Below are 21,180 nucleotides of genomic sequence, written 5' to 3'. Positions count from 1 at the left end.
GTGGGCCACATAATACCTTGCGATAAACATGTTTTGTTGATGCATTGTATGCCCCGTGGAGGACTTAATACAAAGTCCCAACACCCCTGATTTAGATCAGTAAACAATTGGGGGAAGAGGCAACAACAACAAAAAAAAAAAAGCAGAGAATTCCATAAATTAAGTGAATGTCTACGTTTACATAAATGTAGGCCTTCTGAGAGACTATTTCCAAACTCACCAGAGCCTCTTTGTATCACGATGAGAAGGCAGTGGCACAGAAGACACTGAGGTCTTGGGTTAGAATCCCAACACTTGAAAGGCAAAGAAACCAAAAGGCAAAATGTTCACCAGCTCCAAAAAAAAAAAAAAAAAAAAAAAAAACCCACAACAACAACAACAAAAACAAATGAAAATAAGTGGTGAGCATGAATGAGCACTTCTCTATTGCTTTGAAAGAAGACTGCCTAAAAGATCTACCCTGGTGTACGATGATCTTGCATGTTCAAATTCTGCGTTTCATCTCAACGCCAAATTCCTGTACGAATAGTCAACTGTGGATTAATTGTGGCGCAGCGATGAGTCGGCGAGAGCGTGACATTGTGCGTCGTGTCCAAGCGGACACGCTGCCCTCTTTTCACAGCTTCATCTTTTTTTATGTTGTTGACACTTTTGGCAAGGGCACGTGGGTCATATCTATGTGATGATGGCTGCTGGATTAGATCAGAGGGAGGGGGGCGAAAAAAAAAAAAAAAAAAAAAAAAGGCAGCGCTTCCTGCCTCCTGGGTGTGTACGAGTGTTTGGGGTCCAGATGTAAAGACACTTTCCATGCCGGCTCATCTCAACTGGTTGTGTTGGTTTACCATCATCCTTACATGGCCGTGCAGGGATTTGCAGTGCTTAAAAAAACAAACCCACAGGAGTCCCTGCAAGCATAGACAGTCACGTAGCATGTAAACCATCATGAAAGCTGTGTCTTATGAAGGTTCCTGATGACTGCTGCTTGCAATCAATCACTCAGTCTGTATTCATAACATAGCTTCATAAGCTTCGCCCCATTATGATGACATCTTTGGGAAAGCCCTCCATCTTGGCCACTTCAAAGCAGCCGAGCTTACTGTAGAAGTCCAACATTCTCTTATCAGTCTGGCGAACCTTACAGAAAGCACCTTGGGAGCCTGGAGATGACAGAAAAGGCACAGCGGTGTGTTGGAAACAAGTCTCCAAAATCACGTCCAGCAATACCATAATTGACAAAACGTATACGTTTACCATAATTTCCGGCCTGCAGAGCGCACCTGATTATAAGCCTCACCCAGAACATTTGTCAAGGAAATTCCATTTGGTACATACATAAACCGCCTTTGTGTAAAAGCCGCAAGTGCCCGCATTGAAACACGAGATATTTACAAAGACGGTGCACACAAAGAGTTTTCAAAGTTGTAATACCTTAGCTTACGATAGCAATAACACAGTAGCACGAGCAGGGCTGGTATTAAAAAAAAAAAAAAAAAAAAAACATACCGGTTAAAAAAAAAAAAAAAAAAAATACCTGTAAAAAAAACAAACAAAAAAAAAAATAATAAAAAAAAAAATAAAAAAACACAGCCCCGACTCGGTATCACACCACTAACACAGCTGCAACACGTGAGCGTGGCGCTAATGCTAGTGGTAAAAAAAAAAAAAAAAAAACATACCGGTAAAAATCAGTGAGACACGGCAGTAACACAGCAGCAACACGCTAGAAAGAAGAAGAAAAAAAAACCCAACACATACCAGTAAAAGTCACTGCCTCGGCAGATATATTCCACGGCTCTCAATCTTACGTTTTCAGCTCGAGTGCCCCCTTGCGGCCGTTATTAAAAATGCCCAAAATAAGCCGCATCACTGCATAAGCTGCAGGGTTGAAAGCGTGTGAAAATAGTCGCGGCTTATAGGCCGGAAATTGTTTTTTTTTTTTTTTTTTTTTTTTACTTCAAAAGACATCCACTTCCAACTTTCTAACTTTCTTTATCTTTCCATCGTAACCAGATGATGTGCAAAGGCCAGGTGGTTACTGAGCCTAAACCAGTTCTAGGTTTAGGGTCGTCACATTTTAATTTTCTGTGATTTTAACCAATATTTTATTGTTCAGTGTTTTGGGGTTTCTTGAAAGGCACTTAAGATAAAATGTATAATTATTATTACTATTATACTGAAATGTAATCCAATAGTCCAGCTATAGCTATAATAGCTCGAGTGGTGATCATGGCCACCACTTACCGTTGGCCTTAAGGGAAGATAACAGACATCCCATCATGCTTTTGGCCACACTGGGATCAGTGACCTTGGCGTGGATGTCAACCTTGATAAGGGAGGGGAAGTTGGACAAAAATGATTCTGGAAGACCCTCCTCTTCCTCGTGGAAACTCAAAATCATCTTCTACGGAGAGAGGAACAGAGAAATGAGCAAGCAACTGAAGGTCATGGGACCACAATGGCAACAAAGCGGGGAGAACAAGTTACCTCAGCCTCCGTGAGGTCTTTTTGACCGTCAGGTTTGTGGTACTTCTCTTGCATGAAAGGAATCCAGCTAATCTCACATTTCTTGATAAAGGGCTTGACGTCCACGGTGCCCAGGGCGTAGCCGCAGATGCCTTCATCATCTTCCAGTACAAAGCCGTAATCTGGGCTCAAAGACAGAAGACCTCCAACCAACCTGTCAGAACACATTATATATACACAAAGGTGCATATATAAACATACATATTCATAAACACACAACCCCCCATTCCCCTAAAATAAACTCAATTGATATGGTGTCTTAAAGGCCAGTAAAAAAACAAAAATCAGCCAGTGACTGCCTGCCTTCCGACAGGTTGTGTGTGTGCGTTTGGGAGGCGCAAGAATGAAATGGTTTCAAGCTGCCGAACAGCTCTTGAGTCCTGCGAACACGTTAGCATGCATTAGCATTAGCCTGAGAGTCTGCAAGTCACGGGGCTATGTGAGCAAAGACAGTTTTAGATGCAGTGGATTCCCCTGTGCCGTTAACAGAAACTCGGCATTAGATAGGCACCAGTGTCAAAGTTACCAGCAGGATTCATAGCATGGAATCCCTCAGCACAAGAGGTAGCGAGAATAGCCAAATACTGTACAGTTATTTTACAGTATGACTTCAGTAAAAGTAGTCATCCAAATGTTACATAAAAGTAAGACAGGAGTCAGTGAAAAAACGACAAGGCTAACTTGTAACTATTATTAAAAAAAAAAAAAAAAAATACTGCATGGGAGTCATCACATACCTCCTACTATTTCAATTTTTAATTGCCCAAAAAACATCACCACACGATGTGCCCTACAGAAACATTTGCATGGAAATTGGGGAATATGAGAAGAGTGAAAAGCCACCGATTGTAAAAGGAAAACCAGATAATATCCAAGCAGAAGAAAAAACATGCAGCTTTTCGGTGTCGCGGCGCTATACGCAATGGAAAAACAGGACTGCAATGTATATTTAATAGTATTAAGCTTTTGTATTCTTCAGGTCAAATGCCTTTTGCAGTACGGGGTATTATCTTCTTCTTTTCCTTTCGGCCTGTCATCTCAGATGACCGCATATTTGTTTAAATTGAAAAAGGGTGGTCTTTTTTTTTTTTTTTTTTTAAATGTATAAATCATGCGGTGTTCTCCCGTTATTCACGGGAGTTACATTCCTTACAGCCCACTGAATAATGAAAATTGGTGAATCATGGATTCAGTATTAATATAACTATGTATGATATGTACGATATTTTTGCTACAGTAAAATGCACTTTAAAGTCTTAAATCTTCTCCCAAATGGACAGCATACCTTATGTGCACAATTGTTGTGTGACATGTCCAATGACGTACACTTGAACACACTGGTTATATTGTTAGCTTGTATGCTAGCACATGTTTTAGTGTGTCTGTAAGCTACCGTATGATGGCGCAAGGCAGAGAAGAATTGCTTTTTATATCTTTAAGCAGAAGAAGTTTACATTGCCTCACACACTACCTGTGTCGGCAGGTCATTACTGACGATGTTGTACACACGGTGTCACATTGAAACTAAAAATTATTACAGCACAGCAAACAGGACAACTTTAGTGCCACAAAACATGTTGGGAGGATGTAAATTTTCTTAGGCATACTGAAGTGGGTGCCAGTCAATCGCAGGGCAGATAAAGACAAACAACAGTCGCACTCACAATCTCACTTAACGGGCAATTTCAAGTATCCAATTAATACATGTTTTTGGGATGTGGGAGGAAACCGGAGTGCCCGGAGAAAACCCACGCAGAACATACAAACTCCACACAAGCGGGGGCGGAATTTAAACTCCGTTCCTCAGAACTGTGAGGCCAACGCTCTACAGCTGCTCTACCGTGCTGCCTAAAAATACCCGAGTATTTAAAGTTGTTTTGTCAGTTCTTATTCCACTCCTTTTAGTGATATGGTCTGCCGCGGTATCGTTTCAGTGCCGGTAACAAGTTGGCTTTTCCAGGTATAGCATCGAAGTCAGAATTGACCCCTCCGTGGATATTGCGCAATCCACGTCACTGACCAATCAGAGGCCAGAGATCTGCATAGACCAAAGCCCGTTTTTGCTCCCGCCATTTTCTCAGACAACATTGCATGGTCCAGTATAGGGTTAGTTAGCGTTTTATCGCGTATTTGGGTTATTTAACAAAAAATATGGTTAAGACTTTGTAATAGTGACGACAGGTATCCTGAAAGGCTAGTTGGTGGAGTTCGATTCGTACCCTTTCCAAAACCGAAGACCCAGTACGAAAAATGCCTTCGATGGATCAAACTTTGTAGAAGACCGCATCATCAACTGAATCCATCTAATATCAACCGGAACAGATGTGTTTGCACGAAGGTATGCCCTATATTTGATTTTCAATAGATGTCTCGTATAAATGAATTCGAAGTTCTTCGCTAGCATAACATTGCTACGTGCGAACGATTGCCACACTTATTCTTTGTTGAGCGATATTTAGCGATGATCGGACTGCACAAACGTATTGATTTCTTGCTGGCTCGCGGCCAGAAGCTTAACCAGACTGTGTTTGCACGAAGATATGCCCTAAATTTGATTTTTAATACACGTCTCGTATAAATGAATGAGACGTTCTGCGCTAGCATTACATTGCTACGTGTGAATGATTGAATGAAATCAGAAGCATGGCGTCTCTCTCAGTTAAGAAAGTATTGTATTTAGAATCTATAATATATCGTTGATTTGAATGAAATCAGAAGCATAGAGTCTGTCTCAGTTCAAAATGTATTGTATTGTATTTGCCATTTTTACTGTTTGTCTTACGTGAGCGCACGTGGCGTGACGTCACTTCAGGAGGCATGGTTAAGTGCCCTGTACGGAGGGGTCAATTTTGCGATCGTGACGCCACGATTTACCATGCAATTGAATGTTATTTACTAGCAAATCTGAAGAAGGTACAATATTTCTAAAACTTGCTAACTGAGAAATGAAGGAGCTTTGAAAGAGACATCTTACTTGTCACCAATGAGGTCAGATTCCTGCTCAGAGGAAGGCGCATCCTCCATTCCTTCATAGTACATTTCTTTACAGATTTTATACACTGAAGCCTGCGAAAACAAACAAACAAACAACAAAAAAAGATCCATTAAGATGTCACTTTTGAGGGCAGGACATTCAGCAGGTAATGTGAAGGACAAGAAATTTTGCAGGCGTGCATGTTTAAAACATCTCACCTCATCTTTGGCAAAGTAGGGCCTTATTGAATAGATTTTGGAAGTTGGCAGAGATGGTGGAGGCTGGTAGAAGAGATCGTTTGCCCCATCTATTGGCAATAATCTCTGTGGGTGTCAAAAGAAACTGGTTAAGTTTCCTAAGTGAGCGAGAGGAGGCTTTGGCCGACTGTCTTGCTATGTTTTTGGTACGCTGAAACCACTGTTAAACCAAAAGGATGTGGAAGATGAAGCCAAGTGCTTATAAAAGATAGGATATATATATAGATCATACACACGCGGAAAGTTTCCAAACAACCTTAAAATTGTCCCCACTCTTATTGCAGCCATTTGCTAAAATCCTTTAAATTCATTTTCTTCCCTCAATACACACACAGCCCCCACATTGATTGTCAATTGATCAATTGTTGACATTTTTAAAGATTTATTAACAAAAAACTGAAATATCACGGTTATTCAGACCCTGTGTTGGTAATAAGTAGAGCCCCTCTTTTGAGTTAATATACAGGCAAATGTCACCCCCACAGCATGATGCTTCCGCCGCCATGCTTCACTGTTGGGATTATTGGACAGGTGATGAGCAGTACCTGGTTATCCTCACAAATGCCAGTTAGAATTATGGCCAACAATTTCTATCTTGTGCTCATCAGACCAGAGAATCTTATTTCGCACCATGTTTGAGTCCTCCAAGTGTTTTTTTTTTCTTTTAGGAAACTCCATTCAAACTTTCATACGTCTTGGACTGAGTTAAAGCTTCCATCTGGCCATTTTGCTCTAAAGCCCCGACTGGTTTGAAGGCTGCAGTGATGGCTGACTTTCTAGAACTTCCTCCCATCTCCCGACTGCATTTCTGGAGCTCAGCCACAGTGATCTTTGGATTCTTCTTTACCTCTCTCACCAAGACTCTTCTTTCCTGATTGCTCAGTTTTGCCAGACGGCCAGCTCTAGGAAGGGTACTGGTCGTTCGAAACCTCTTCCATTTAAGGATTACGGAGGCCACTGTGGTTCAAATCCCGGCCTCTCCTGTGTGGAGTTTGCATTAACTTCCTGTGCCTGTGTGGGTTTTCTCTGGGAACTCTAGTTCCCTTCCACATCCCAAAAACATGGATTTGTTCCTTTGCCCTTGTGATTCTCATTTGTGGTGATATGCGTGGAGTATTATATGGCTTTCCTAATTAAGTCCAATGAGTATAATCAAACACAGCTGGACTGCAATGAAGGTGAAGAACCATCTCAAGGATGATCAGAAGAAATTGACATCACCAGAGTTAAATATATGTCAGAGCAAAGTGTCTGAGTACTATGGCTGTGAGACATTTCAGTATATTTTTTTTTAATAAATGTGCAATAATTTCACCAATTCTGTTTTTCCCCTCTCAATATGGAGTGATGTGTGCACTACATTATGGAGGGAAAAAATGAAAAATGCATGATTTAGCAAATGGCTGCAATATAAAAGTGAAAAATTTAGGCAAGAGGAAGGGTCAAACCCAGCGCGTGTAACACACACACGGACCAGCTGAAACTTAGCGTCACCATATTTTCTCACCAAATAGACTTCCAAAAGGTGGCATTCACCTGGTGTTGGGAGCAACTCAAGTAAGCCAAACATACAAAGAAAGTAGAACAAATAACCTCAGAAATGAAGTGTTTGTGTGTAAAAATATGAAATGGCACAGGGAAAAGGTTTTGAACACATGAAGAAAAGGGAGTTTCAAAAATGGATGGAAAGCCAAGACAAGACTTAAAATCTATCAATCGTCAAACAGCAATCCAAGCCCTGGTAATATCAGATGGTTCAGTCCTAATTGATGGCTGACAAAAAGGTGTTATTGCTAAAGTGTGAGTCAAGACATCTCCTGAAGGGTAGGAGCAAAGAGCTCCCTCAAGACCATCACAAAGTAAATGTTGAAAAACATCACTATGGCAAGGTTACAAGTACATTTCCAAGCTTTTGAATGATCCAGTGAGCAGGGTTAGGCGCGTACTTCGCAAGTGGAAACCCAGTCAGGCGACCATAAATTTGTCTCGATAAGGTGCTTCATCCAAGATTTCTGACAGAGGAGTGCAAAGAATAATCAAAAGAGTTGTCCAAGAGTCAAGGACCACATTTGGAGGGCTTTAAAAAGACCTGGAATGAGCAGGTACTGTTGTCACAAGGAAAACACTAAGTAATACAATCTGCCATTATGGCCTGTACGCACACTCACCACGCAAAACCCCTTTGTTGGAAAAAACACGTCAAAGCTCATTGCCTGAAATTAATTTCCTGAACAACATTTGGACAAACCAGTTGAATATTAGGACAATATAGTCAGATCGGATGAGAGCAAAATTTAACTTCTTGGATGGAATAATGCACACCACATCACCCCAAAAACATCATACCAGCGTTTGGAGGTGGCAACATGGTGCCGTGGGGCTGCTTTCCAGCACAAGGTACTGGTAAACTTCACATTATTGAAGAATGAATGAAAAGGGAAATGCACTGAGATATTGTTGATAAAAAAAAATTTAAAAAAAAAAAAAAAAAAATCTGCCATCTACAAGGATGATGAAAACAAAAGAGTTGGACATTTTAGCAGTATAACGATCCAAGAATACTGCCAAGGAAACGCTCAATTGCTTTCAAAGAAGAAGAAAAAAAATGCTAGAATCACCTTATCCTATTCAAAGAACTGAAACTCACACCTTTGGAAATATATTTGAGAAAACTGCTCATACACACAACATACACACAGGCTCGGGCATCGAGAACCGATTGGAAGAGGGACTAATGTAATTGTTTTCCTAGAATCGTTCAATATGTAATAGTAAAATGTCAATTCTGGCGACCACAAAGTAGAAGTGGCAAAAAACAACGAAGATCACGTACAAAGACGTGCTTGCCCAATGGCAGCAGTGAAAAAGTTTCACACTTTTTACCTTAAACAATAAATGAATATTAATTCAATTGGGTTAGTTCATCACAGGTCTGGGTATACAGAACCCCGAGTCAAATGTTCTATTCTGTGGGTTGCTAAGAAAATGGATGTTCATAATTTGGACACCCTTCATTTAAACCATGCAAACACTTCTGACCCAGCCCCCTAAAAGAATCAGAATCGAGAATCACTTGAATTAGGAATTACAAAATGCAAACATTACCCAACCCTTTATTGATTCATATATATGTATATATATATATATATTTTTTTTTTTTGGTCGGCTCTCCCATTCCTTGTTGATCTGACAGTGGGTCACCGCAGCAAACTTCACCTCAATGTCATAGTTACTTTTGGAGCACAGTGTGACAAACAAGCACAACTTTTGTGTGCTTTACACGTACAGCACAACTAAACAAGGGAGCCATTTTGGTCTGACCAAGGTTTTACTTGCTGAAGGAGATGCTCCTTTCCCTTGAGTAAGGCATTGCAATATTTCGCTGCGCAACCCTCCTGTTGAGAAAAAATAATGATGCGTGCGCCGAGAGAACTCCAGGGGAAAAAAACCCTGTCACATACGAGCTAGGTTTCTTAGCCAATTGTATGTCAGCCTGGGAGTTTTATTTCTCTCCGAGTTCTGAGAGTTCTTGTTAACTTGGACAGTTGTGTTTTATCCTGGAGTTTTCTCCCCAATTGCAAATGTGCATGCGTACTCGCTTGCGCTGTGATGCTCACGCGGGCGCTTGCAAAGAACTGGCGTGGGAATTTGTGCACTTCCTGCAAAGAAACAAGATGTCATGAAAATAAAAAGGAGAAACGCTAGCTGTGCTCGCATGCGCCGCGTGCGCTAAGGGAAAAGCAGCATCTCCTTGGGCAGTTGCTGAAAGAAATCCTAATGGATGAAAATCAGGACTGGATGCTCATTTTTAGGAGCACGTTTAACACAATGATTGACTCCCCCCTGCCCCCACCCCGCAAAAAAGAACACCATCATAAGATGTGAATGGGTTCAGTTCCATGCTGTTTAACAATCAGCTCACCTTTGACAGACCAAATCCCTTCATACCTTTACACACTGACCATTGTCTTCTTTGCTTAAAACAGTTTCTTTTCAATTTGATTGCAGCAAATTCGGTGCATTAGATACCTGGAACTCTCCTGCTAGACCTCCCCTAAAGGCCCACGGCTCTTGGTCTCCTTTAGGGAATTGTGCTGAGGACTGACTACGACACCCTGTTAGGAGCAGAGCCAAGCGGAGAGTGTTACCAAAGCATGGGGCTCTCGCACACAGGTTAAGATAGTGGGGAGGAGGGAAGGGCAGTTATGGTTCCAAAGGCATAATTTAAAATCGGAATTCAAGCATTGAACATAAACGACAGCGCCTCTTGAATTATTTTACAATGAAAAAGGGCTCGAGCAACTAAAGCTTACGTGATGACAATATGAGCAGTATCTACTCCAAGGCAGCAAAGTCAAAACGCTCTGCAAGTCGACGCAACTTTCATGCAGCGGAAAACACCCACACCCACGCTCCCCCCAAATTTAAAAACAGCTACTTTTCCTTGCCGTGAGACTGTCAACAAGACAGCATACTTGAGTCTATGTAAGCTTCAGCTGCTGTCGCCCCCGCTGATCTCAGCACCCGGCGTGAAGTCACATTCTCTCATCATCTGCCTTGTCACATGACTGGGGAGCGCGACTCGTCAACACAAAGACCCATGAGGAGCCGTAGCGCACTATTCCAAAGCCGTAAAACCAAAGGGGCAGGCTAAATGTAAATTACAGAATAACAACAGCTATTTAAACACAGCACAGGCTCTGCTGCGTTGTGTGAGTAGTTTGAAAAGAGACCCTGTCGTGTGACCAGACAAGTGGAGTTTAAGACCTAACACGGCTCGACAAAACGTATCTTGATGCCAAATGTGCTTCCGACACAGCAAGCGGATGCACCCACGGCCAGGAACGCTGAACTTGCCTCAGCTTAATGCAATTAAATGTCCCACAATGGGGGGGGGGGGGGGGGGGGGGGAAGCATCTCTGACAGCTTTCATCCGCATAAGATAATTACACAAATGCCATGTAGTCCCATTCCATGGTCCAATCCAATCTGACACAGACATAACCACCAGAACTACACAAGTGGACGAGTGGGATCAAGCGACTTGGAAGCAAAAGGTAAATTCCCTTGAGTAGGTGCATCAGGCTGGTCTGAGCCACTTCTATAAGCCTACTGTCAGAGAAAAAAAAAGAAAGCACAAGTTAGAGAAGCTGCCAGAAAAAATAATAAAATAAAATAAAAAAAGAGAACATTTGGAAGTTAACACTCAAAGCTCAAAATCGCTGCGCAAAAATGTGACTTCATCCGGGCTGGGGGGCTGCTTCCTTTCCTCCAATTAATCTATCACAATTATCAGTCGCATTCAACAAAAAGGCATGAATCCGTTTCGCCTGCACTGCACATACACCGGCCACTGTCGATCCAGTAGCAGTAGAAACTTGTACTGTGGATTCTTCCATCTGTACATGGTAAAGGGAGAAAACAGTAGAAAGTCATTATTAGTAGTTGCACTCAGTACAGTAAGCAGGGAGGTTTCGACTAAGTGCTAGCTGCACAGCTTCCAACAAGACGACCAGACGGGGAGTCAATCGAGCACATGACAAAGCAGTTGTTAAAAAGAAATATCTGATCATGAGGGGGCTTGTGGAATCACTCGTCCATAGCACTTTAGTAGTAAAAGACATAAAGCCTTTTAATTGTGGTTTTGCCGGTGCGGGTTTGCTGCCTGCTGTGTACTGAAGTCCTCAGCTTTACCATATGGGCCAGAAACCTGCAAATGAAACCGGGTTACAAGGAGTAACCAACAGGCCATGCTGGTGCTTCGGTCAATCGGACAACTCCCATTTATGTTCATGCCAATCAGTATTACTCAACTGACACAGGGTGGACCATCTCACATCATCAAGTACAGAAGAAATATTGTTGCCCAAAATAGTGGCCTCAACTGAAATTAAAAAAAAAAAACCTTTCCACTGGGAATCACTGGGAGCATCATCCTTGCTCATAAATAAAGGCCGTATCACAAATACAGCAATCCCCAGCATATTCACTATGAATTCAACCATTTGCTGATTAACTCACCTACTGGGGTATTTGTGCTCTTTCTGATATGCCCAAGCCCTGTGTTTATAGAAATGCGGGATAAAAACTGGGAGTCAAGGTAGCATGGTAACTGATGCGTCTCAACTGGGGGATAAGCTTTGTAATTTGAGGACACCAAGTTTAGCCTGGGTTGTAAGCAAAAGTAACTTTTCAATGCATGTACGGGTGCAATTGCAGTCCATTTTTTTTTTAAAAATCAAATGAAGCATTAATTTTTCAGGGTCATAATATTGTAAGATGACTTGAGCTTTTTTTTTTTCTTTCCACAAATTGATTATTGGTCAGCCCCCGCATACCCCGAATTACTTGTAAATGCCTCCTTTAAATCCCAGGACAATGGATACAACGTGTGGCAGAATATATTGTATCTTTGCCAAAACACCCCCTTGCAGAGCAGATCTCGCATCAAAGCTAAAATCTAGTATCAGTTTTAAGAAAAGTTGATAGAAGCTGCAATAATATATAATAGTATTGTACCGTCATTTCTGGCCTACAAGCTGCGACTTTTTTCACATGCTTTCAACCCTGCGGTTTATGATGTGATGCAGCTAATTTGTGCATTTTTTGTAACGCCCGCAAGGGGGCACTCAAGCGGAAAAGGTAAGAATGAGACCGGTGGAATATATGTGCCGAAGAAGTGAATTTACCTGCCCCGTTAGCGCTACGTTAGCGTTATCGCTGTGCTATTGTGTTGCTGCTGTGTTACCGGCGTGTCTCGGTGATATTTACCGGTAAGTTTTATTTTAACAAGCCCTGTTAGCGTTACAGATAGAGTTAGCATTGGTGTTAAACTCTTTCTGTCCACCATCTTTCTTTGTAAACATCTCGTGTTTGAATGTGAGTTTCAATGTGGGCACCTGCGACCTTTACACAGCTGCGGCTTATGTATGTACCAAATGGTATTTCCTTTACAAATGTATTCAGTGACGCTTGTAACCAGGTGCGCTCTGTAGTCCGGGAATTACAGTCCATCAGTTACGATACAGTATTAGATTACATGGATTTTAAATCTAAGTAGTATTAGTTCTATTATTATTTATAACTAATGATTTATTGTTGTTCATAATACAAAAACACTATTGTGTTTAAATGTATTTGAAGAAGGAAAAAAAAGTCCCCTTAACCCTGAAGAGGGCTTGTAATCTATGCAGTTAAGAAAATAAACACCCCTGGTACAGTATTTTCCTTTTACAAGGGGATTGAATCCACCCTGATCCAGATTGGGTAACTAAGCAACCTCATTGCTAAGTCTCCTCTGTGAAGCCGCATTTGGAAATAAATAAATAATGTCTACGTTATGCACCAGAATGGCCTTCCACAGTTAGTGAATCAACTTGCTGTCCAAGCTCGCATGCGCGCTAGGGCGTGGAGGAAGGGAATGCCCCACAGGTTCCCATCCCCGCAGACAGAGAGATGGAAATGAGTGGCTCACTGTGGGAATGCAGTCGTGACGTTACTGGATACACAGCAAGCAGCAGTAACCCTTGTTGGGTCATTTCCCAAAGGCATTGGGTTTGGATTTGGTCGAGCACATAGGGAGAGGCTCGCAGTGCAACCAGCATTTAGTCAGATTTAAAGAAAACAACAACAGCAACAAAAGTACGTAGGAAATAAGAGCCTTTGCCCTTGTGCTCCATCTTAAGTTTGTGTGGAGAAACAAAATACTCCAGCATAAAAATTTAAGGCCACACTTATCCTGTATAATGGCTGGCCATGTTTTTCCGACCCTATAGTACATTTTTAGTATATGACCAATACTATCTTTTCGAATCAGACTGAGAATAATTCACAGCCCTATTATGCATGTACGAATGAATAATGTAAATATGCTTGCAGAGAAATTTTGGTGAAATGAATCCTGTTCCTTGAGATGATAGAGTTGCGTGGTTTTGTTTATACACACCTAGCCACTGGACAAAGGACTTGACCATAGAAATGATGCTCTTGATGTCCCAGATGTAAGGGTAAAGGTCATAGAGGATGGTGCGGTTGGCCGAATTGGACAGACGCGTGAACATCTGGATGACTGAGCAGCACATCTCCTCAAACTTCTCTGCCCTCAACTGCCATTCTGCAACCTGGGGTACAAAAGTGATACAAACGATATCCAAGGGCCACTGTCATGAAATTCATGATTTTTAGTATGTTATTAATAAAAAAAAAAAAACGGCAGCCGGTATGGACCCATGCCTTTTTTCACCACGAAACATGATTTTGAAGTATTGGGCTTTTTGTAACTCTCACCAGGAAAATCCTCTCGAGGGATTTGTTTTCGACAAGAAGGGGGAAGTGACGTACGGGGCAGGAGCACCCTCAAGCGAACTCGTTTGTTTCTATTAGTTTTATCTGCGGGAAGGTAGCTCGTTGTTCCTTCGTGTTAGCTAAAATACCTGCTTGTTGCATTGCTGGATATTGCCCGAACACTCGGGAGGATGGATTTACCCTTCATAACTTTCCAAGAGACCTGCTTCATCGTGGAAAATAGATTGCACAGGTGCAAAGAACGAGAGCTTCGTGGGTTCCAAATGACAGGTAGGTGTGTATACAGCTACTAAAAAAAAAAAAAAAAAACAATAGTTGGGGGGGTGGCGTAATCTGTAAATCAGGGGCTTCCATGCAGCAGCCGCTGTAGGGCGGCCTCCGCAGGCCTTGTGGATCGCTTGTTGACAACGCCGAGCCGGAGTGGTTCGACGCGGCGTGGCCCTTGTTGGGCGGGATGGCTTGTTGCGGCACCAGGCCGCGATGGCTCATCTCCGCCGCAGAAGTGGATAGAACGGGGAGGCGGTTTGCCCGCAGCGTTGTTGTCGCTCGCGGGCGGTGTTTTTCCCCGCCGCACGGAGGTGGATCGGGCGTGATCCGCATATCATCTAAATATGGCTCAAAACAGTTGGGTAATATTGCCCCGTTAACTTCACTCGGTAGGGAGATGTTTTGTTCTTCGAAAAGACCTTCCGTGTCAGAAGGGGAGTGTTTGTCTCCTATAGTAGGGGCCACGGCGTGTTTTCAATGGCGACAGTAGATGCAGCCGATATGGCGACCACTTAAGATGTCGAAAGACACTCCCGCAACTTTGCGCATGGATGACGTGCTCTCCGCTCATATTTATTTTTTCGCATAGATATTGAAGTGAATAATGTTACATGTATTTTTCATTACAATATCTATTTTAGAATGTTTATAGGGATGACACTTGACCTTTAAGCAACAGCTTCCATTCACGCCCAAATCCACAATCTAATTCTTCACTTCATCTCTAGTTACTGCTGCACCACTCTTTGGACATTATGGGTAGTACTCATTTGCTATTTTGCTTGGCAGCACCGAGGTACCGCTAGATCTAGGATTTAAAAATAAAAAAAAAAAAAACATTTCCAAGGTCTTAACCAACCTTCTCATCTTCTTTCATCTTGCGGTTGACGCTGACGACGCTGCTGTTGGCTCTCAGCCAGTTAAATTCTTTCAACATTTGCATGGCCTTGGGGCCGTGCTCGTAAGGCAGGTAGAAGAGTTCCGCGAGCAGGCACAGGTCCTCGATAGAGAGCGGCTCCACAGTGAACAGTGGCTTCTCATTGGGACCTGGTACAAACACTTCCTGTATGGATGAAACCAAGGTCAAGACTCTTTTAGGAGGGGACCGCATCTCTGCACACATTCAGTGATATTTGGTAAGGGTTGTGAAGATTTTAAAAGCGGTTCGTGGCACCTGTTTGAGCTGATCGTCAGTCTGCATGGGGGCAATGTCACTCCCAGAATCCTCCTGTATGGATTCTTCGGAAGATTTGGACTCTGCCAAACTCTCCTTGTCTGTGTCCATGGGCTTTAGATCTTCTCCCATCTTGTCAGCCAACACTGGGCCGTCAAGTTTCTGCTCTGAGACTACTTCTGCGTCTGGCTCCTCCTGCTTTTCCACCACCATCTCCATGGGCTCGTCATCGGAATCCTTCTTCTCCACCTCCACAGACAAAATCTAAGCAAAGAAAGATAATCTTTTTACCACATTTCCTCATAGAGTGGATGAATCCATTTATTTATTGAAAGCCAAACCACTACCTCCTCTTCCTGCTCAGGTGTTTTCGCTATGGAGTGAGGCTCCAGTAGGTGAGGCGGCATGGCCGCAGACATTATAGGCTGCTGGAACACAGTCGTCACCGTGGTAGCGGAGCAAAGTGAGGGAGGGGTCATTGAGGACACGTCGATGACTGTACTTTTGGCACCGCTCTGAGGCACCTGTCGGCCTAGGGAGGACAATCCAAAATCTTTGGTGATGCTGCGACCAGAGAGTAAGAAGAGAAGCAAATGATTAACCAGTTCACTTACTGTTGTACTGATGGGGCACAACAAAGTCCCCGAGCCACTCGGTGAGCGCAAGTTTCAGGGCGAGCTGGGGGCTGTACAGCATGTCCGTCTCCAGTTCTTCATCACTGCCCTCGTTCTCCAGCTTAATCTGGATAGAGACTGTGCTGTCCTCACCATCCGCTGGTGAATAAAGAGAATTTCGACGCTTTAATGATATCCCATTGCAAAAAAAAAAAAAAAATTTCCCCCTACAAATTGATTGTACGTACTCATGACCACATCTTTGCGCACGCCGTTCATGTTCGACTTATACCAGGTGGCCAAAGTGTGAATAGCAACAAAGTTAGACTCAAACTCGCAATTGGGGTTAGTTAGGACACCCTTTAGTCTAGGGATGAGTTCAGTGGATCGGCCCTTGTAAGGACCCAAGAAGAGCCTCTTTTGGTCGTAGTCATTGGCATGAATGTTGTCCCAGATCACGGGGGGTCTTCTCAAAATCTTAGACACTTCCTCGATAGACTCCACTGTGATGTCTTTGGATACCACTTTGGGTCCTGCGAACAGAAAAGTTTTGTGAGCAAGCAACTTAAAATAGCAGCAGGAGTGATAGCGGTGAGGAGGTGCGTCACACATGCCTGTCCACAGAATGTCAATCCCGGGCAGCAGTTTCTCTCCTACCGTGTGGAGGTAGGGCGACTGAGAGACATTTGGGTAGCAAAAGGTCCCACAGTACTCTGAATGTGATGACGAGATCAATAATGAGGTCACAATAGACTAGCAAAACATTTCAAGTAGTAAAATTATACCTGTGGGACAGAACAGGAAGGTTTCAGGCTCTCCAAGGTATTGGTAGATTTCATTGGTGATGGACACCTGAGCGTGTGCAAATGAGCTGAAAACCTCCTTATCGGCTGGGCACATGTTGTGGTCGATGTCGTCAAAAAGTAAGGCAAATGATTTGCAACCAAAGTGCGTCACCTTACAGACAGAAAATCAGCTTGTTAATAATATTAGCCACCGTGGGGTCGACAATACAGAGCAATGGTGAGTGTGGTAAGGAAGTGAAGAAATGGCTACAAGGGGGATGGAACAGTTGGCGGAAGGTGTCTGGTGTTCTATGTGACAGAAGAGTCTCTGCTAGGATGAAGGGCAAAGTTTATAAAACATTGGTGAGGCCGGCCCTGATGTACGGATTAGAGACGGTGGCACTGAAGAGACAACAGGAAACAGAACTGGAGGTAACAGAAATGAAGATGCCGAGGTTCTCGCTTGGAGTGAACAGTTTGGATAGGACTAGGAATGAGTTCATTAGAGGGACAGTCAAAGTTGGATGTTTTGGAGACAAGGTTAGAAAGAGCATGCTTCGATGGTTTGCACATGTTTAGAGGCGAGAGAGTGAGTATATTAGTAGAAGGGTGCTGAGGATGGAGCTGCCAGGCAAAAGAGCGAGGGGAAGACCAAAGAAAAGGTTGATGGATGTTGTGAGGGAGGACATGAGGACAGTGGGTGTTAGAGAGGAGGATGCACGAGATAGGGTTAGATGGAAAATGATGACACGCTGTGGCGACCCCTAACAGGTTAAGCCAAAAGAAAAAGAAGTTGTTCAGGGGGAAAAATGCTTTCAATAATGAACACATTTTGGACAAACGAACACCAGCACACCTCACTAGATCCCAACTTAGCCATCATTACAAGAGTAACTTTTTTTCAATTTGCATTTTCCCATGTTTTATGCAACCTTAATTCATATATCCTGTGCATTTTAAGTCCATCAGATGATGCAGTTTTTCACATAATACTGAGTGAAGCAGTAAATAACATTAGGTTCCTGCACCAGCTGCAGACTGGTTACTTGCCACAATCTTGTTACATTAGTGGTGTGTGCTGTGTTTTTAAACACTTATTGCATTGGGGAAGTGATCCCCAACCACTCATCAGATGGACCAAAAATTATTCATTACAAATAATGTAGATGAACCTGAACTTGTTCATCGATCTATGCGGGTGGCACGCAAAACAAATAAAAGCTCTTCCACGAGATGGCAGAAGGCAAAATTATCCCATGTATCCACCCATGGCCATTCATACACCAGAATAAAGCAATTTTCACACTGCACAGCTTTCGTAGAGTTCATCACAGGGCAAAGTACAGGACGGCCCACTGTGTCCATATTTGGTACTGGTTGCTAGGCTACTGAACAAGTAGTGGTCTTGTGCCTTTTCCTGCTTGTTTAGAGACTATAGTAGCAACACAGGAAAGCCCTGGCTCTGCTTCCAATGTGGAGGATACATGATACAAGTGAATGATGTGTGGCTAGGCTATTAACATTTTTATTGTTGCACATGCTCAAATGGCGTTCCTAACACTTTCTACTAAGCTGGAATGTTTAACGTGGCGAAGATCACACTCTATTACTCTCTCATCAATAGTTGCTACAATTCACTGTCTAAAATTCACCGTCTGTGCCACCAGGCAGAACACCCAGCCAATTGGAGCAACGCTTTCTTAGTCATATGACGTCACATACTAAGAAAGCGTAACTGGATTGGCCGGGTGTTCAGTTCTGACCTGAAGTACCCCTGCCCAGTGGCACAGACGGTGAATTGTAGCCAGTTGAATTGTTAACATTGAAAAGTTACACTGAAATACAACGATTGAAAATGTGATCACTTTACATTTCAAATTCAAATCCTGTTGCCACTAATCTACTTCCATACCCGCGCAAACTCCCGAGCACATACACAATGAATGGGGTGGTCGGTCCCAAGTGTGTTGTAAAAATGCCTTTACTGTGGCATTTGTAGTTTTTAATCTTTATTGTGATTATTTCAATATGTGCATTTGCTCAGTAAAGGTCAGGAAATACAGCAGTAGTGGATGTTTTCATTTAAAATTTGCATCCCTGACGCAATGTTTACTACCGCTCCTCGTTTATTAAGTGCTTTATTGTCTTTAATAGAAAAGTTTAGAGGCATTTTTTTTTTTTGCAAACATATCACAATACCTGGTCCAGTTTCCTCCTGAGTGCTGTGACCTCTTTCTGATTGGAGAAAGTGATGTCAAGTCCAGGTGAAATGGCATAAATGAACTCAATGCCGTATTCTTTGGCTGCTCCAATTAGAGTCATAAGTTGTTCTGAGAGTTAATTGGGGGGAGAAAATAGTTAATACAGTGGCCATACGTATTGCACACTTTAGTAACGGGTATCATTGATTTCCCCATTTGCTCTAAACAGTCACCTGCTTCCTCCACCGAGTATAATTCCCTCCAGAACATTCTGTGTTTGTAATCATCTTTGGGTGCATAAAGGTACGTATTCAGTCCCCATTTCTGCTGCCTGTGAAAACAGTGATAGCAATGATTACAACCCATGCACAAATGATCAATGTAAGCAGGTAGACATTTTCATTTTTACCTCCTGAACAACTCTTTCCTCTGTTCCATTGTCCACGGTCGTCCATAAAAGCCTGCATTCACAAACCACAATGTCAGTTTTCACAAAATGCTGCACATTGGCACATATTGGGTCACTTCATTTGGCTTGTCTCGAGTAACAAGTGACAAAAAAAGGTTTCTACTGAATGGGCTCGTGATTATATTCCAAGCATAAAGCACGGTTGAAATGTACAGGGGAACACAAACGACAAAAATTACAAACTAACGTTAATTATGTCAATGTACAAAATTGGACAAAAGCAATGCTGATGATTAGACAGATGGGTGCTATAAATGTAACCTCGTTTTCTGGGGATGATGCCTATTGAAATCGATTGACCCACTTTCTGCAGCTTTGCAATTCCAAAAAAACGCTGATCACTCAAAATACCTTCCACCACTCCACTGATGAATTTTCTGTGGCCCATTGCTTCCACGCTGATGCCACCGGACTCTTCCAAAAGGCCGGGACCGGTGGCACAAGCCTCTCCCGAGACTGGGCTGGGGCTCGGTTCGACTTCCACCGGTGTCGTCTCCAGCGTCTTATCTTTTTGCACCATTTTTAAATGGTAGAAACCCCCTCGACGTGTGCAAAAAACGTGAAACCCAAGAAAAGCAGATTGTTTTTTTTTTTTTTTAACGGAATGTCGAGCAAGCCAATCGCGTCACGGTCGAAGCAGACAGGAGAAAAAACTCGGTTTAAGCGAGCCGAAATCCACAACTGTCCGCGCCGAATTTGATCGGAATCTCGATCAGATTTTACAAAATGACTTCAGAGTGCGAATATAAAATTAATCACCGCACATATTCTTTTGTTTGATCCGAGCCTACGATCGTCTTTTTCTGGTGGATTTGCCCCGGGTTTTTTTTTCACCGTTCTTCCTGTTTACACCTAGTGCGCATGCTCGACTAACTGGTTAGAACTAGATAAAACCAGATCTGACCCACAAAACGGAACAAATGCACTTCAACGGCAAGATGTTTCACGTCCACATTACCTAACGCCAAACACCAAAGCAATAATAAAACGACTTCGTGGTAAAAAAAAAAAAAATAGCGGCCATCTCCAGGAAAGATAGGAAGCAAACACGACATCAGATGTTAATACATATTAATATAAAAAAATAATGCTATATTTTATTCAAATATGCACCACATTCATATATTGTTATATTATCATTATTATTATTTTGAAATACATAATCATCATACTAACCACATCGAATTTGGTCACGGTTACACAATATCATGCAATGAGAATCAATGAAATGTGAAAAGCGAAACCTTAAAAGCGAAACAATCGAAATTGCGTGAATTCTCTAATAAGTGTTAAATATCTTTGGTTGCAAGGCCCATATTAGGAATGCAGCCGAGAGCCAGTACTGTTTAAAAAATAAAGAGGCGGTGCGGGGGGGGGTGGAATTTGTACAGTCTGCCTAACAAACTGAATTTTTTGAGGGGTTGTTTTGTTGTCATATTTAACACTAGAAGAGCGTGTATTTCTTTTGTCTGTCACTTTGTCTCTCTGGAATAAATAGATGAAATACATTCTTGAAAATCATCTGAGCAATTCAGTAATATTTTATAATTCCCGACAGCACATCTGAAAAGCACCCAAGGCACACTGATTGGGAATAACTGCTCAAGAAAAA

General features: G+C 42.5%; 1 protein-coding gene across 4 annotated transcripts; it reads right to left on the bottom strand.

The window, feature by feature from the left end:
- Positions 1 to 14: 14 nt before the first annotated feature.
- oga (O-GlcNAcase) lies at positions 15 to 20,429 on the bottom strand. 4 transcript variants are annotated; one of them, XM_061838043.1, is made up of 19 exons: positions 19,920 to 20,429; positions 19,509 to 19,560; positions 19,333 to 19,430; positions 19,098 to 19,228; positions 16,899 to 17,070; positions 16,728 to 16,826; positions 16,362 to 16,646; positions 16,114 to 16,272; positions 15,844 to 16,031; positions 15,500 to 15,763; positions 15,185 to 15,388; positions 13,700 to 13,874; positions 11,100 to 11,153; positions 9,784 to 9,869; positions 5,716 to 5,820; positions 5,498 to 5,589; positions 2,485 to 2,677; positions 2,242 to 2,401; positions 15 to 1,157 (listed from the first exon to the last, which is right to left on the bottom strand). In XM_061838043.1, exons 1-19 carry the CDS (start codon positions 20,086 to 20,088, stop codon positions 1,021 to 1,023), a joined length of 2,823 nt encoding a protein of 940 aa, XP_061694027.1. In that variant the 5' UTR covers positions 20,089 to 20,429; the 3' UTR covers positions 15 to 1,020. The 4 variants fall into 4 exon arrangements, with proteins under 4 accessions (XP_061694027.1, XP_061694028.1, XP_061694029.1 ...); XM_061838044.1 differs by having other exon boundaries at positions 15,847 to 16,031; XM_061838045.1 differs by lacking the exon at positions 11,100 to 11,153.
- Positions 20,430 to 21,180: the final 751 nt, after the last annotated feature.

Source organism: Syngnathoides biaculeatus, chromosome 12 (genome assembly GCF_019802595.1).
Source record: "Syngnathoides biaculeatus isolate LvHL_M chromosome 12, ASM1980259v1, whole genome shotgun sequence".
Classification (NCBI taxonomy): Eukaryota; Metazoa; Chordata; class Actinopteri; order Syngnathiformes; family Syngnathidae; genus Syngnathoides; species Syngnathoides biaculeatus.
Note: the sequence above shows the minus strand (reverse complement) of the source record. Positions and strands in the feature narration are given on the sequence as shown.

Coding starts and splice junctions, on each gene's coding strand:
- oga (XM_061838043.1), bottom strand. CDS start 20,088: ATGGTGCAAAAAGATAAGACGCTGGAGACGACACCGGTGGAAGTCGAA. Junction 11,154..13,699: donor GTCCTTTGTCCAGTGGCTAG/GTGTGTATAAAC, acceptor TACCATGTACAG/ATGGAAGAATCCACAGTACA. Junction 1,158..2,241: donor ATCTTCCCTTAAGGCCAACG/GTAAGTGGTGGC, acceptor TGTCATCTCCAG/GCTCCCAAGGTGCTTTCTGT.